Raw genomic sequence first — 14,175 nt, 5'->3', positions numbered from 1 at the left:
GATAAACACTTCAAGATGGTGTTCACATTCGAGGTTCACGATCCCTATCGTTATGGGTATACACCACTCATCCTTAATTCATATGACAATAAAATCGATGACGTTGCATTAAAACATAAACATATATCTAAACATTCTTTCATATAATCAGTCTTGCATAATAATTTTTAGAACACACATCAAAAACATCAATTAATAATGAAAGAGTTGTAAAATCGTATTTTGCTCCTTTTCTCCCACGTGAAAGATAGGATCATGTTGAAATAGTAAATACAAAAATAAGATTTGAAGGGGTCGCATTGTTTGACAAGTTCAAGTTTGATTTTAATTTTTGATTGTTATGGAAAAAATAACTGAATTTTAAGAAATATTTGTCTTAACAAAATTGATTTTTTAAAAGTAAAAAAATCATTTACCTCAAATACCTATATAATATAATAATTAAAGTACAATTTATTTAATTTTCATAAATCACAATGGTCTTTTGAAGGTACATACACATATACATACACCAATACACAATCATTTTCCATGTTTTGATGCTTTATTCATAAAAAAAATGATTTAATTGTACTCATATTGTCATCAACAATTCTATTAAGACAAAAATACACTCCGTAATTCTTGAAAGCAATAACAAAACCATGAATTACCAAATAGATGAAACACAAAACGAATGTTAATGATAAGATAATGAAAACTTAATTTAATATCGAATCTTGAAAAAGCCTAAAATGTTACTTTTACTAAAAAAAACAATGAAAAAAAATACAATAATCGACTGCGTAATTAAAGGGCAAAAATTCAGTTTCAACTTTCAACTCGTTTTCTAATAACTCAACAAACTCCTCCTTCTCATCTCTCAACAATCATTCACCGGCTTTCACACACACACACACATACACACACTCTCTCTCTCCTCTCCTCTCTCACTTCTCCGGCGACACTCGCCGAAATCTGATCGGAAAACTCACACACTAAAAAGGGTCTCCGGCGCTCTCGTCATTTCGTTTTCTAATTGATCACATTGATCACTTCAAGATTAGCGAAGAGAAAAGAAAAAAACAAACCCAAGCATTTCAAGATTCTTTCTTGGTTTCTACAATGGTGATTAGGAATTCACAATATAACCGGATCAAGGTCGCCTCTTTTTCACAATAAACAAATACCCACATTACCAAATCGAAAACCCACTTCTTTCCCCCCTCGATTCTCGCATCAAAAGATAGTATATATATTATATAAATCGAGGGTTTCGTTGAAATGAAATCAAGAAAGTAGATATGGTGTTCTTGTTAGTGTTAGTGGTAGTATTAGTAATAAAATGTGTTGTTGTAGTAGATTAGTTGACAAGGTTGAGGAGGAGGAGGAGGAGCAGTTGAATGAAATGGGTGGTTGTGTAACGTTTACAGGTGGAGGTGGTGGGGAAGGTAGTAAAGGGGACAAATCGAATTCAAGTTTAATGGTGTTATCTCAAGCTAAAATGATACTTTGGATGACTCGAGGAATGACAACGTTGTTACTATGGATCTGTGTTGTTCAATTATTAACTGTTGGTGAAGTTTGGGGTCCAAGATTGTTGAAAACTTGGCCTTCTTGTTACACACATCCACAAACCGACATCCGTTCTTCATCTTTGATCGAACCCAGAATCCTTCTTCCCCCAAAAAGTAAGTTCTTGAATCTACTTCGTATTAGAATTTTGTTGATTTTGTTCAAAATCGCATGTTTTTCATTGGGTATTCTGCAAATCTTGGAAAATTTACAGGGACTTACAAGAACAATGGTTATCTTATGGTTTCTTGTAATGGAGGACTCAATCAAATGCGAGGAGCAGTGAGTGTTTGTTTGTTATTCGAATTTCATAAAATATTATTCGATTGTGAATTTTGAGTGATTAATTTCGTAATTTGTGATTTGGGTATGTAGATTTGTGACATGGTTGCCGTTGCAAGATACTTAAATGTGACATTAATCGTTCCAGAATTGGATAAATCATCATTTTGGGCTGATCCAAGGTAACTTCATCTTCTTTAATGTTCATCAATTTAGCAAAAATTACATAAAACCCAATTCAAGATTGTGAATTTTATGATTTTCAGTGACTTTGAAGACATATTCGATGTCGATCATTTCATCAAATCCTTACGCGATGAAGTTAGAATACTTAAAGAACTTCCCCCGAGGCTTAAAAGAAGAGTCGATTTAGGAAAATTTCACTCATTAGCACCGATTAGTTGGTCTGACATAACATACTATCATCACCAGGTTCGTTTTTTTTAATGTTTTATGCTCATAAAGACATAAACTATTGCTTTTGGGGTTTTTAAAGTTATCTGATTTTGTAAAAATATTCATAAATCCACAGATTCTTCCACTTATTCGAAGGTATAAAGTTGTACATTTAAACCGAACCGATGCTCGACTTGCGAACAATGGGCTTCCACTTGAGATACAAAAACTTCGTTGTCGAGTGAATTTTAGTGGTTTAAAATTCACTTCACAAATTGAAGAATTAGGTAAAAAAGTTGTGAAGATTTTAAGAAAAAACGGGCCATTTTTGGTTCTTCATCTTCGATACGAAATGGATATGTTAGCGTTTTCTGGGTGCACACAAGGTTGCAATGGTGATGAAGTGGAAGAATTGACAAGAATGAGGTGGGTTTTTTAATCAAGATTTGATTTTTACTTTTACCCTTTTTGATTTAATGTTTTTACTGATTTGGGTAAGTTTTGGAATTGTTAGATATGCGTATCCATGGTGGAAAGAGAAAGAAATTGATTCTGATATTAAGAGAAAAGAAGGGTTGTGTCCGATGACACCGGAAGAAACCGCTTTGATTTTACGAGCTTTGAGAATTGACCGTGGTATTCAAATTTATATTGCCGCCGGTGAAATTTATGGCGGCGATAGGCGGATGGCTAGTTTGGCGGCAGAGTTTCCTAATCTGGTCAGTATAATACTGTATTAGGTGTTGTTTCTTTTTGACTTAACGAAAGCCGTATATTAAGTCATGGAAAGAAACCCTTTCCATGAACCTTTTAGCTTTTTAAAAATTAGTACTTGTTACTTCTTCTTTGAGATTCCGGAAATGTGTAGTTATTTTTTTTCAAATATTATTTATTTGTAGGGTATTTTATTTAATATTATTTTATATGAATAGGTTCGAAAGGAGATGTTGTTGGACCCTTTGGAGCTAGGGTTTTTCCAAAATCATTCGTCACAAATGGCGGCACTTGATTACTTCGTTTCTTTAGAAAGCGATATTTTTGTTCCGACGTATGATGGAAACATGGCTAGAGTAGTTGAGGGCCATCGAAGGTAAACAAGCTTTATTTAAAACTCTGGACATGACAGAACATGTTGTACTGTTTTTAACATGAAGTAGACTTGTGACTCATGTGATATGGAACAAAAACCGCAACTTTTTGACCTACCCAAAAAAGGTGGAACAAGATGGGACATGAACCCACTCTTGATTCCATGTCTATGTAAAAGACGTAAATAGCCCTCGAAAGCTTATCAAGTACCGTTTAGATGTAAATGAGACAAAAACTGCAACTTTTGTCAAAAGGTGAAACAGGATGTGATATGAATTCACACTAACGAGTCATAAAAGTTAGTCCTTATAAACGTTATCCACTCTCAAGTTCTATCATATCCAGTCTAGTCTTTGTTAAGTCGTGTCATTTTCTTGAAAACCATCTAATTTGATTGAAATGTGACAGATACTTAGGATTCAAGAAGACAATTCGGTTTGACCGAAAGATATTGATTGACTTAATAGATCGATATAGTGAAGGGTCTATGAGTTGGGATGAGTTTTCAAATACTGTAAAAGAAGTGCACGCGGATCGAATGGGTCAACCAATGAGACGGGTTATGATCTCGGATCGACCAAAGGAAGAAGAATACTTCTATGCAAATCCATATGAGTGTTTGGATTTATGAGAAGATTAACAAGATTGGCCGCTGATTTTTAATCTGAGATAGTTGAAGAATCTCTTTGATTGTATACTTAGAGTATATACAATTTCTTGCAAAAAAATGTTTCATGTTCTTTGAGAGTATTTTGAATATATAGTATACGTAAAGTTTTTTTTACGAAGACTCGGATTATGTTATATGTTGAATGAATTATGTTGGTAAATTACAAAAAAATTGGCTAAATATGAAATTGGTTTTAATAACAAACTTGATTTTTTTTGTCATATTTACCAAAAATAAACAAAAAAGTTATTCAATATTAAAAATGGGTTAGATAATCACATGTTCTTAATTTGACGAACAATTACATTTATTTAACTAAGAAATAAGAAGACAAGAATGAAAATTAAAACCAAGCAACAATCACAACCTAATTTTTTTGTCCTTTAATGAAAGAATATGAGTACACTATCAAATGGTTTTTGTTGAGAATTTGCATCACAACCTTTTTTTTCATTTGCTTTTCTTTTAAATGATGAAAGCAACTTGAAAAAGAAATTATATTTGTATTGTTTTGAAACAAGAAGACTGGCTACTAATTTGATAAGTTTTTATTGGAATGAGATTTTAATAAAGTAAACAATCTTATAATAATAAATTATAATAATAATAAAGGTTAATAAAATAAAAAACATTATATTTTGTTATTTTTTCGATTTAACAATCCAATTTAATTTATATTAAAATAATCAATTTTTTTTATAAAAGTTCTATCCCGACACCATGACCTATAAATGTAATGTCATGTTCTGAATCGTTTCCTAATTCGGGGTCGTGACTTGAATATCAGTTATCATAAGGCTTAAGGCATTTGAAAAAGAGAGATTTAGGCCCATTTGGGTGTAGGTAATGTATTTGGGATGATCCGGGATTCGGTTTGTGTTTTAGAGCCAAGGGGTATATGATAAAGTGTCAGTTCGGGCTTTTTATGAATTTTAGATTTTAGTTCGGGAAGTTTTAGGGCAAGATGAGTTGATAGAAGTGTAGAGCTTCTTGTTACCTTTCCTTGGATATAAGGATCTTCGAAATCGGACCTAGAACGAAGAAGTTATAGCTTACGGAAGTTGGTGGTTTAAAAGTTTAAGCCTTATATGCAGGGCGTACAAATGAGTACGCTAGGCGTACGAGGCAGAAAGGATTGCGGACCTTCATAGAGTACGCTGGACGTATTGGGAGTACGCGGGGCGTACTCCAGCCAGATGAAAACCCTAAATTTTTGGGTTTGCACCCTATTTAAGCATCATTATATCATCTTTTGGACATTTTAAACCAGCCTCCATCTCCTATTACCCTAAAAACGAAACCCCATAGTGATTTGGTGAGTTTTGAGGTTGGAAAAGTGTTTGTTCGTGGTTTGTCAAGAAGAAGAAGAAAATGAGCACTTGAGGGGATAGCTTAAGCTTGTAGATCCAAGATCTTCTTCTCGTTTGCAAGCATTTTGAGGTAAAAAGCTCTCATATTGATGGTCTTTGGTGTTAGATCTAGTTGTAGAGTATTTTGTGCACTTTTGGAGACTTTTGAGTTAAATGTGAGCTTTTGATCGACTCCAAAAGCTATGGATGCTAGATCATGGCTCCATTTGCAGTCTTAAGCTGTAGAGAGTGGACACAGCCAAGCCACCGAAAAAACACTGACAACTCAATGTCACGTCAGCTTCACTACCAACCTACCATCAACTCACTAAACGTTGGAAATAGTTACCACTCCATGATATATATATATATATATATATATATATATATATATATATATATATATATATATATATATATATATATATATATATATATAGGGTTAGGTTATTTTGTTTTCACTATCTATTGTGTGCATGTATGACTGATTATGGACCAATCATTTTAGTTATTTTAGGAAAGTAATTAATGCATATTACATGTTGAAGATATAATAGGTATTAATTACATCTTCAGCATTTAATATGCATTAATTACTTTCTTAAAATAACTAAAATGATTGGTCCAGAATCAGTCATACATGCACACAATAGATAGTGAAAACAAAATAACCTAACCCTATATATATATATATATATATATATATATATATATATATATATATATATATATATATATATATATATATATATATATATATATATATATATATATCATGGAGTGGTAACTATTTCCAACGTTTAAATAAAAACATAATTTAAAACATAATAAAATAGTTTACATTATTTAAAACCACATTACATTAATTAAAAAATAAAAGAAAATTAAAGCTAAATTACTAAAAAAGATAAAATAAAATAAATAAAATAAAATAAAATAACTCTTAGAAAATTAAACCTAAAGTACTAAAAAAATATTTGGAGTGTTTGGGTGTTTGGAGATGATGTATTTTGATTTGATCCATATGTAAATAGTAAAAAATATACGAGAAGAAAGTCTTTTTTGTAGTGTAAAATATTAGTAAAATAGTAGGTATTTATAACTTTTAAATTGAAAATAGATTTTTTTTTTAATTTGATAACGATAGAATTGTTGTGGGTCAAATGGTTTGTTGCCAAACTCGTCTCCAATTGATCGTCTCACCCCGTTTTCGAACTCACGCCACAGACCGGCCTTGAAGGAGGTGTTCACGGATCTTTTGCTATGACACATCGGATTCTCATGCATGGAAAACCTTCACTCCGGTTAGCCTAATTAATAACAACAATGGTTGTGAAGTGGTGAATACATTAGAATATTTTAGGGGCAGCAGATTGAGAAATTTGATATTATAAAAATGTGAATTGCATTCGAGGAGGGATGTGATCCAAGAAATTCTAAATGGTTGAAATTGAATGATCCAAGAAAAGTAGCTTTTGGGGCTTATTATGCATCAAACCCACATAGCCCCTAAAAAGAGGCTATCACCATTAAAATACTCCTCGAGTATTGAGCATTATATTAATTGTTTTATCATCCAAAAATTAATAAATGTAAATTTCGAATGAAGCAGAAAAGAGAAGATAACTATATGACTTAACTTGAGGAATAAGTTAATAGGAAAATGTGCACATAACCACACTCGATTATAGTCATAAAAGAAAATCGTATTACTTATGATAAACGTTAACTATTGGTGACTTTCTTTTATTTAATTGAAAATACATATCTTACATGCAATATATCATTTCTTTATTTCACTAGGTTAGCTTTTTTTAAGGAAAACTATATGAAGTAACCTACTTTCAAATAATGTATTTATAATTAGGGGTGTCAATTCATAACACGACACGACAAAAATACACGACACGAAACGAAATAGGGATGAAACTGAAATTTGAATTCGTGTTCGTGTCGTGTTCGTGTTAACTGTAAAAAACACGATATCGTGTCGTGTCGTGTTCGTGTTCAAAATTTGACACGAAATTGACACGATTTGGCGGTTCTTTATCGTGTTTTTCGTGTTTGTCGTGTTATATTTGATAAAGTATTTATTAAATAAACTAGTTTTTAGTATATGTTATATTTTTCGTGTCGTGTCGTGTTTGTCGTTTTTTAATTTGTTCGTTTTCGCGTTATTTAAAAAAACATGACATCATGTCGTGTCGTGTTTATGTTACATAAAACCTTGTCGTGTAGTGTCGTGTCAGATAAAAACACGAAACGATAGCACGATTTGCCACCCCTATTTATAATAGCATCATGTTATAAAATTTTACCATTAAGTAACATGGAATGTTTGGGGTGTATTCAATATTTGATAGTTTTTAATTAGGAAAAAGAAAAAAAGACCTTTGTTTGGCAATAGGAAATTTAGCTTTTATTTTAAGCAAAAAGTTTATAATCTAGAAGATATTTCAAGTAGTATTCTAGGGCTTTTAGTTTTTGATTTTTTATCTAATTTTATATATTTAAGAGCTAAAAGCAACTTTTATCAAATACTTTTGTACAATTAAAAGTTATAATTTTCATCTATCAACTACCAGTTTGTGGATTTCAACTATCGATTAGTTTTGCCAAAACTCTTAGCATAATCATAAAAAGAGTAAGGTCCCGTTTGATAGTTTGTCTGGTAAAGTGCTGTTTGAGAAAGTTTTCTGACTGGGAAAGAAACCATGTTGTTTGATTGTACATCTGATTGACTGTGCTCAATGATGAAAAAAAAATTAATAATTCAATAAAAAAAATTAATAATCCAATAAAGAAAGAAAGAAGCGGAGTTTGGTGTATAATTGTCTTTCTAGCCCATTCAGCCAGAAAGATATGATTTTGGAGCTTTCTAGGAAAGATATATCTTATCGGGAAAGACCATTTCTTTTGTGCAAATCAAACAGTCTTTCCGGTCAATTCAGCCAGAAAGATCTGTTTGGACCTGGAAAGATGTATATCAAACGGAGCCTAAATTAAAGTTTTAGTCCTTGTGGTTTGGTTAGATTCAAACTTTTAGTCTAACCTTTGAAAATTTAACAAGATGTATCATTGTGGTTTAAAGAAATTGCAATGCATATTATTTGTTTTATATTTTTTCGCTTACATTATATATATATATATATATATATATATATATATATATATATATATATATATATATATATATATATATATATATATATATATATAAAAGAAAAAATATATATAAAAGTAAAGGTAAAATGGTTTTTTTGAATGGAGTAAGGATGAGTAGTTCAATTTCTTTAAATCAAGCATTTTAGTTCTCGAGACTAGCAGCATTCGGTGCTTTGGGTTCGAGTAAGTACCAGAATTGAACCAAAATTTAAAGGAATACCCTTAAAGATCAAATGAACTAATTTTGACCCTTATAACACTTTTGTACAAATGAGCTTATTCTTCTTCATGCACCTTCTTCTCTGTATATTAGGCTTAAGCATCAACTACTCTAGATCAGTATAGTCTGAGTCACATAGCCCAAAAAATGGAGACTTAAAAACTTAATTTTTCGGACTTAGTTTTTTATTCTTATTAGAATTTGTGCATAATTTCATTCAACTTTAAACACTTAAAAATCTCTCATATGAACTCATATTAACCTAATATTTCCCTGCACCTTCTTCTCTATCTTGTTTACATGTTAGGCTTAAGAATCAACTAATTTGGATAAGTATAGTCTAAGTTACATAATACTAGACATGAGTACTTTTTAACATAAATTTCTAAGACTATTTTCTTCTTAATAGAAGTGTAAAAAATTCTTCAGCTTTGTATACTTGTAACTCTCTTATATGAACTCAGATGGGGCTGATTATTTTCCTATATGTTCTTTCTTTTCTTAATTTTAGATGTGGATTAAGAACCTCTTGTTTTGTTGTACTTAAGCCCGAACTCTATAGCCTCAAACATGAACTGTTGCACATAGAAAATTGATACTAAAATGGGATTGGTACTCGATATTGTACTTAAGCCCGAACTCTATAGCCTCAAACATGAACTGTTGCACATAGAAAATTGATACTAAAATGGGATTGGTACTCGATATTGTACTTAAGCCCGAACTCTATAGCCTCAAACATGAACTGTTGCACATAGAAAATTGATACTAAAATGGGATTGGTACTCGATATTGTACTTAAGCCCGAACTCTATAGCCTCAAACATGAACTGTTGCACATAGAAAATTGATACTAAAATGGGATTGGTACTCGATATTGTACTTAAGCCCGAACTCTATAGCCTCAAACATGAACTGTTGCACATAGAAAATTGATACTAAAATGGGATTGGTACTCGATATTGTACTTAAGCCCGAACTCTATAGCCTCAAACATGAACTGTTGCACATAGAAAATTGATACTAAAATGGGATTGGTACTCGATATTGTACTTAAGCCCGAACTCTATAGCCTCAAACATGAACTGTTACACATAGAAAATTGATACTAAAATGGGATTGGTACTCGATACCCAAAAAATTGGGTTCTCGGTTATAAACCGGACTCGTCCGTTGTTATTTCTCGATATTTTTCATAATATTATGATATTTTATGATTATCCATAAATTTTTTGACTAGCTATGTAAACCTAAACCAAAACCAAAACATTATAAGACAAATAAATTCAAGTAAAATTAATAGGATGATTTCTTTTTCTTTATCAAACTTATTTAGTATTTAATTATATTTTATTCTTATTAAAAGTAAATAATATACAATAAATACCTGATTCTCTCTCTCTCTCTCTCTCTCTCTCTCTCTCTCTCTATATATATATATATATATATATATATATATATATATAACTTTTAAAAACTTAAAATTGAAAGATAAACAAAATAAAATTTTAGTTTTTTAGAAAACAAAATAAATTGTTTTATTTTTTATCACCTTGAAAAATAATAAAAACGGATTAAAAATTATAAGTTGTTATGATAAAAAGTTAGGTTGAGTTGGTTTTTAATAAAATTACAAAAAAGAAAAATTGGATGTGTGTTGATAGTATGCTAAATAAATAAAGGTTTGATAGAATTATGTTTTGCTAATTAACAATATCTTATTTTTTTTCTATTACTTTGGCTAATGCATAATTCTGTAGTGGCATTTTTTCTATTACTCCCTAAACTATTTATTTAAACCCTTAACATTTTGCTGATACACCTTTCCAACAACATATAATACCGCTAGACTATATCTAATCTAATGATATTTTATTCGGTTACAAAAAATTCCATATAGGATAGATCCTATTCCCTACGACTTAGAGTTTTTAGTTTTACCTAAATTTTTATAATTCTTGATAAAAATCCAAAAAACGGGTACTAAAGTCATGAATTTAGAAAATCGTATTTAAAGAAAAGGCGATATAGCCGTTATACTAGTCGTTTGAACCCAATGAACTTTCACTTTTGTTGGTAATTAGATGACATAAAAGAAAAAGAAAAAAGAAAAAAAAAAAAAAAAGAAAAAAGAAAAGAAAAAAAAAAAAAAGCAGCTTCTCTAATTTGCAATGGAAGCCCAAGGCTACAAAAGTTAAATACATAACTCCCCCCATTTTCTAGTAAAAAACATGTACAACGAAACAAGTTTCCATATATTTTTTTTAAATAAATAAATTAAAAAAAAAAAAAAAAAAAAAAAAAAAAAAAAAAAAAACTTATAAATTATGAGTGTAACAGAAAGAAATAAGTAATTACTGGTTTTGTTGTGTTCTTGGTTTCTTGAGCACTTGATCATAAACAACATCATCATCTCTCCTCCTAATCCCACAGTGTTCCATTCCTTGATTACCATCAGATAGAAAATCATGCTCCTGAACACACACACACACACACACTCATAATTCAAGAATATTGTCATAAGGGTAAAATGGTCATTTAGTCTTTCTCATTAAGACGGTTTATCTTATCCACTATACAAAATACAAAGAAACAGAGACCACTCACTCTATCCATTTTCTGTTCACTCACTTCAGCCATACAAACCTTAACAAAACTAAAATGACCATTTTACCCTTACACTTCAAATGACCATTTTACCCTCACACAACCTGCTTTCCCCATTTTATCAAAGGCAAATTACATAAAAGCCACCATATTTGGGCCATTTTTGTATTTTAACCACTATAGACTAAATGACCATTTTACCCTTACATTTCAAAATATTTTCCTGGTTACCCGGTTATATAAATGGTTAAAATATAGGAAAAAAAAACAACCTACTTTCACCGTTTCATCAAAGGCAAATTACATAAAAGCCACTATATTTTGGCCATTTTTTACTCACTATAGACTAAATGACCAATTTACCCTTCCATTCCAAAATATTTTTCTGGTTACCTGTTTTTATAAAATGGTTGAAATATAAAAATACACAACCTACTTTCACAATTTTATCAAAGGAAAATTACATAAAAGCCACTATATTAAGGTCCATTTTGTCAATGAAATTCAAAATAGAGTGGCTTTTAATCTTTTTATGTATCTTGCCATTTTATAAAAAAAACTATAAAATATGGTTTTTTTTATTGACCTTGATTCCAAAAGATGTTGAAGTTGATCCACTACTTGTGCCTTTTCTGATATCAAATTGCACAGAAATATTCGCTTGTGAAAGATCAACTCCACAAGAACCCAATGCTTGAGTTAAATTATTCAACAGCCTGTAATTAATAATCACATAAAAAATATTAATTAACAAAATCATTAAATCAAATAATTCAAGAAAATAAAAAAATAAAAAAAAATACTCACCCTTTGGAATAAGCATCTGAGATTCTATCTCTATCTCTATCTCCTTCACTTTGCATCTTCAATTCTTGAAGCTCATTTGGAGTAGCATCCTCATTCATTAGAGATCTATCATCCCAATATTCATGAGGAATCCGGGCAGCCCGGGCAGGGTCAGGGTCAGGTTCGGGCAGATATGTGTTTTGCTGTAATGGTATGTCAAGGGCAGCTGCTCGGGCAGCTGAAGAGTGACTCAGTTCGTGTTCTATCAAGCTCTGTGTGTTTGACAGCATTGGTGGGGAAAAGACGATATTACCCTCGTGTAAAGATCCGTTTTTTATGGGTTGTGATTGATCTGTGAAGGTGTCTGTGACACTATTTCCTCTCTGTTCAAAAAAGATTTATAGATTAACATCTTTATAGTTATATGGATGTTAATATTATGATGAAAAAATAAAAATTATATTTATACCCATGGCATTAACTTTGTGGGCTCTGGACTCCAACCATGAAATGTTCCTTCATATACTTGTAACTTTTCTTGTAAAAATTGGATATATTGAATCACCTAAGTTCATAAGAAAGATTAGTAGAGTTATGTTCAAGTATAGAAAAGGTTGTAGTTGTATATAACAAGGATACATAGTTACACACCTCTAACAAGAAAGAAGCTCTGTCTCTTTTCTGATCATTTTGAGGAATGAGGTCTCTTAAAATCTGGAATCTGTGTAGTTTCAAGGTTATTAGGTTGATTAGAAAGTAGAAACAGTGTGCATGAGAACATGTTGTAGAATAATTTGCATCACAATGAAAAGGATGCATCAAGTTGCATGTAGAAGTAGAACCTTTTTATTCCAGATTGTAAAAGCAAGAAATTGGAATAGTTTGTTTATATAAAAAGTCCTAAATGAAAACATGTTTTCATTGTGGAATAAACATCTCCTTCAACCCTAATCATCCTGATAGATTATACTACACGAATCCTTTTTCACAATTCATATATGGAAAGAGAGGCAGAGAGACTTTTTTTCTTCAATTTCCCTCCCTTTCTTTCCAAAAATACAGAGTGTAAGCAAGCTATGAACAGAAATTCTTTAATCCTATGTTGAGAAAGCATGTGTATGGAACAGAAAAGGGTAATGATTTAAGATAAGATGAAAAAAATCAAGCATGCATGCCTCTCGTTAATTTTGCTCCTTCGACGCTGCTCCGTCTCAGAATGCTTAGAACGATGAGAGCTCGCCTTCTGATCATTCCTCCTTCCATCTGCATTCAATTAGAAAGTTCAATTTCAATTCTGCATGCACAAATCTAGGTATATAAAATACGTATGTTTTTACGAAATAAAAAACCTTTCTGTGAGGAAGCATCAGTTGTTCTCGAAATGAAATCTTCTTCATCCTCTTCTTCTTCTTGATGATGATGATTCTTCACAGTCCTTACCATCAGCTCCAATTCCTTCTGAAGAAACACAAAATTCTATCATCACATAAATGGCGCAATTGAGGCAAACAAACAAACTCACACGATACGGATAAGCAAAGGTGTAGATACGGAAACAAAACCTAGTGTTTAAGCGTAGAGGGAGAGGCGGAGCTGCAGTCGGTGTTGCGGCGACGTCGGCGGCGATAAAAGTCGGTACGGCGGAGGAGTTTGGTGGTTTAATTTCCGAGAGGGCCGGAGAAATGGGATACGGTGGACAACTGTACGGGTCACTGAAAAGCCCTAGCTTGATGCTTTTTTAATTAAAACATTTATTTGTTTGTGATAATGGTGTGTGATAAAATACGCCGCGGTGCACACGTTAACTTGGACCAGGTTTGCTAAAGTGTACACTTTTGGGCTTGCACGGACGAGGCCCATATTGGAGTTTGTTTGGACTTTGGAATTTGAACTCTCTTTTTTTTTTTTAATAATTACATTTTCCATAATACACTTTATTATTTATTTATGAAAATACAGCACTATTTATTTTGAAGTATATAAGATATTTGTAAAATATTTATTCCTTTGTTGTAAATATTACTAACAATGTGGGTACGCAATTTTATAAAGTGATT

At 31.4% G+C, this 14,175-nt stretch overlaps 2 protein-coding genes across 2 annotated transcripts; one reads left to right on the top strand and one right to left on the bottom strand.

Annotated features, from left to right (window-relative positions):
* The first annotated feature begins 816 nt into the window (after nt 1-816).
* On the top strand, nt 817-4,109 carry LOC111876874 (rhamnogalacturonan I rhamnosyltransferase 1). The gene is made up of 8 exons (XM_023873438.3): nt 817-1,670; nt 1,769-1,836; nt 1,930-2,018; nt 2,103-2,268; nt 2,369-2,658; nt 2,747-2,951; nt 3,165-3,322; nt 3,730-4,109. Exons 1-8 carry the CDS (start codon nt 1,325-1,327, stop codon nt 3,950-3,952), a joined length of 1,545 nt encoding a protein of 514 aa, XP_023729206.1. The 5' UTR covers nt 817-1,324; the 3' UTR covers nt 3,953-4,109.
* A 6,784-nt stretch (nt 4,110-10,893) lies between these two features.
* On the bottom strand, nt 10,894-13,856 carry LOC111876875 (transcription factor BIM2). The gene is made up of 8 exons (XM_023873439.3): nt 13,681-13,856; nt 13,468-13,576; nt 13,294-13,381; nt 12,770-12,839; nt 12,588-12,683; nt 12,140-12,501; nt 11,919-12,048; nt 10,894-11,199 (listed from the first exon to the last, which is right to left on the bottom strand). Exons 2-8 carry the CDS (start codon nt 13,559-13,561, stop codon nt 11,080-11,082), a joined length of 960 nt encoding a protein of 319 aa, XP_023729207.1. The 5' UTR covers nt 13,562-13,576; nt 13,681-13,856; the 3' UTR covers nt 10,894-11,079.
* Between the last annotated feature and the right edge of the window lie 319 nt (nt 13,857-14,175).

The sequence above is a fragment of the Lactuca sativa genome, chromosome 3 (genome assembly GCF_002870075.4).
Source record: "Lactuca sativa cultivar Salinas chromosome 3, Lsat_Salinas_v11, whole genome shotgun sequence".
Taxonomy (NCBI): domain Eukaryota; kingdom Viridiplantae; phylum Streptophyta; class Magnoliopsida; order Asterales; family Asteraceae; genus Lactuca; species Lactuca sativa.
This window is presented reverse-complemented; position numbering and strand designations above follow the sequence as displayed.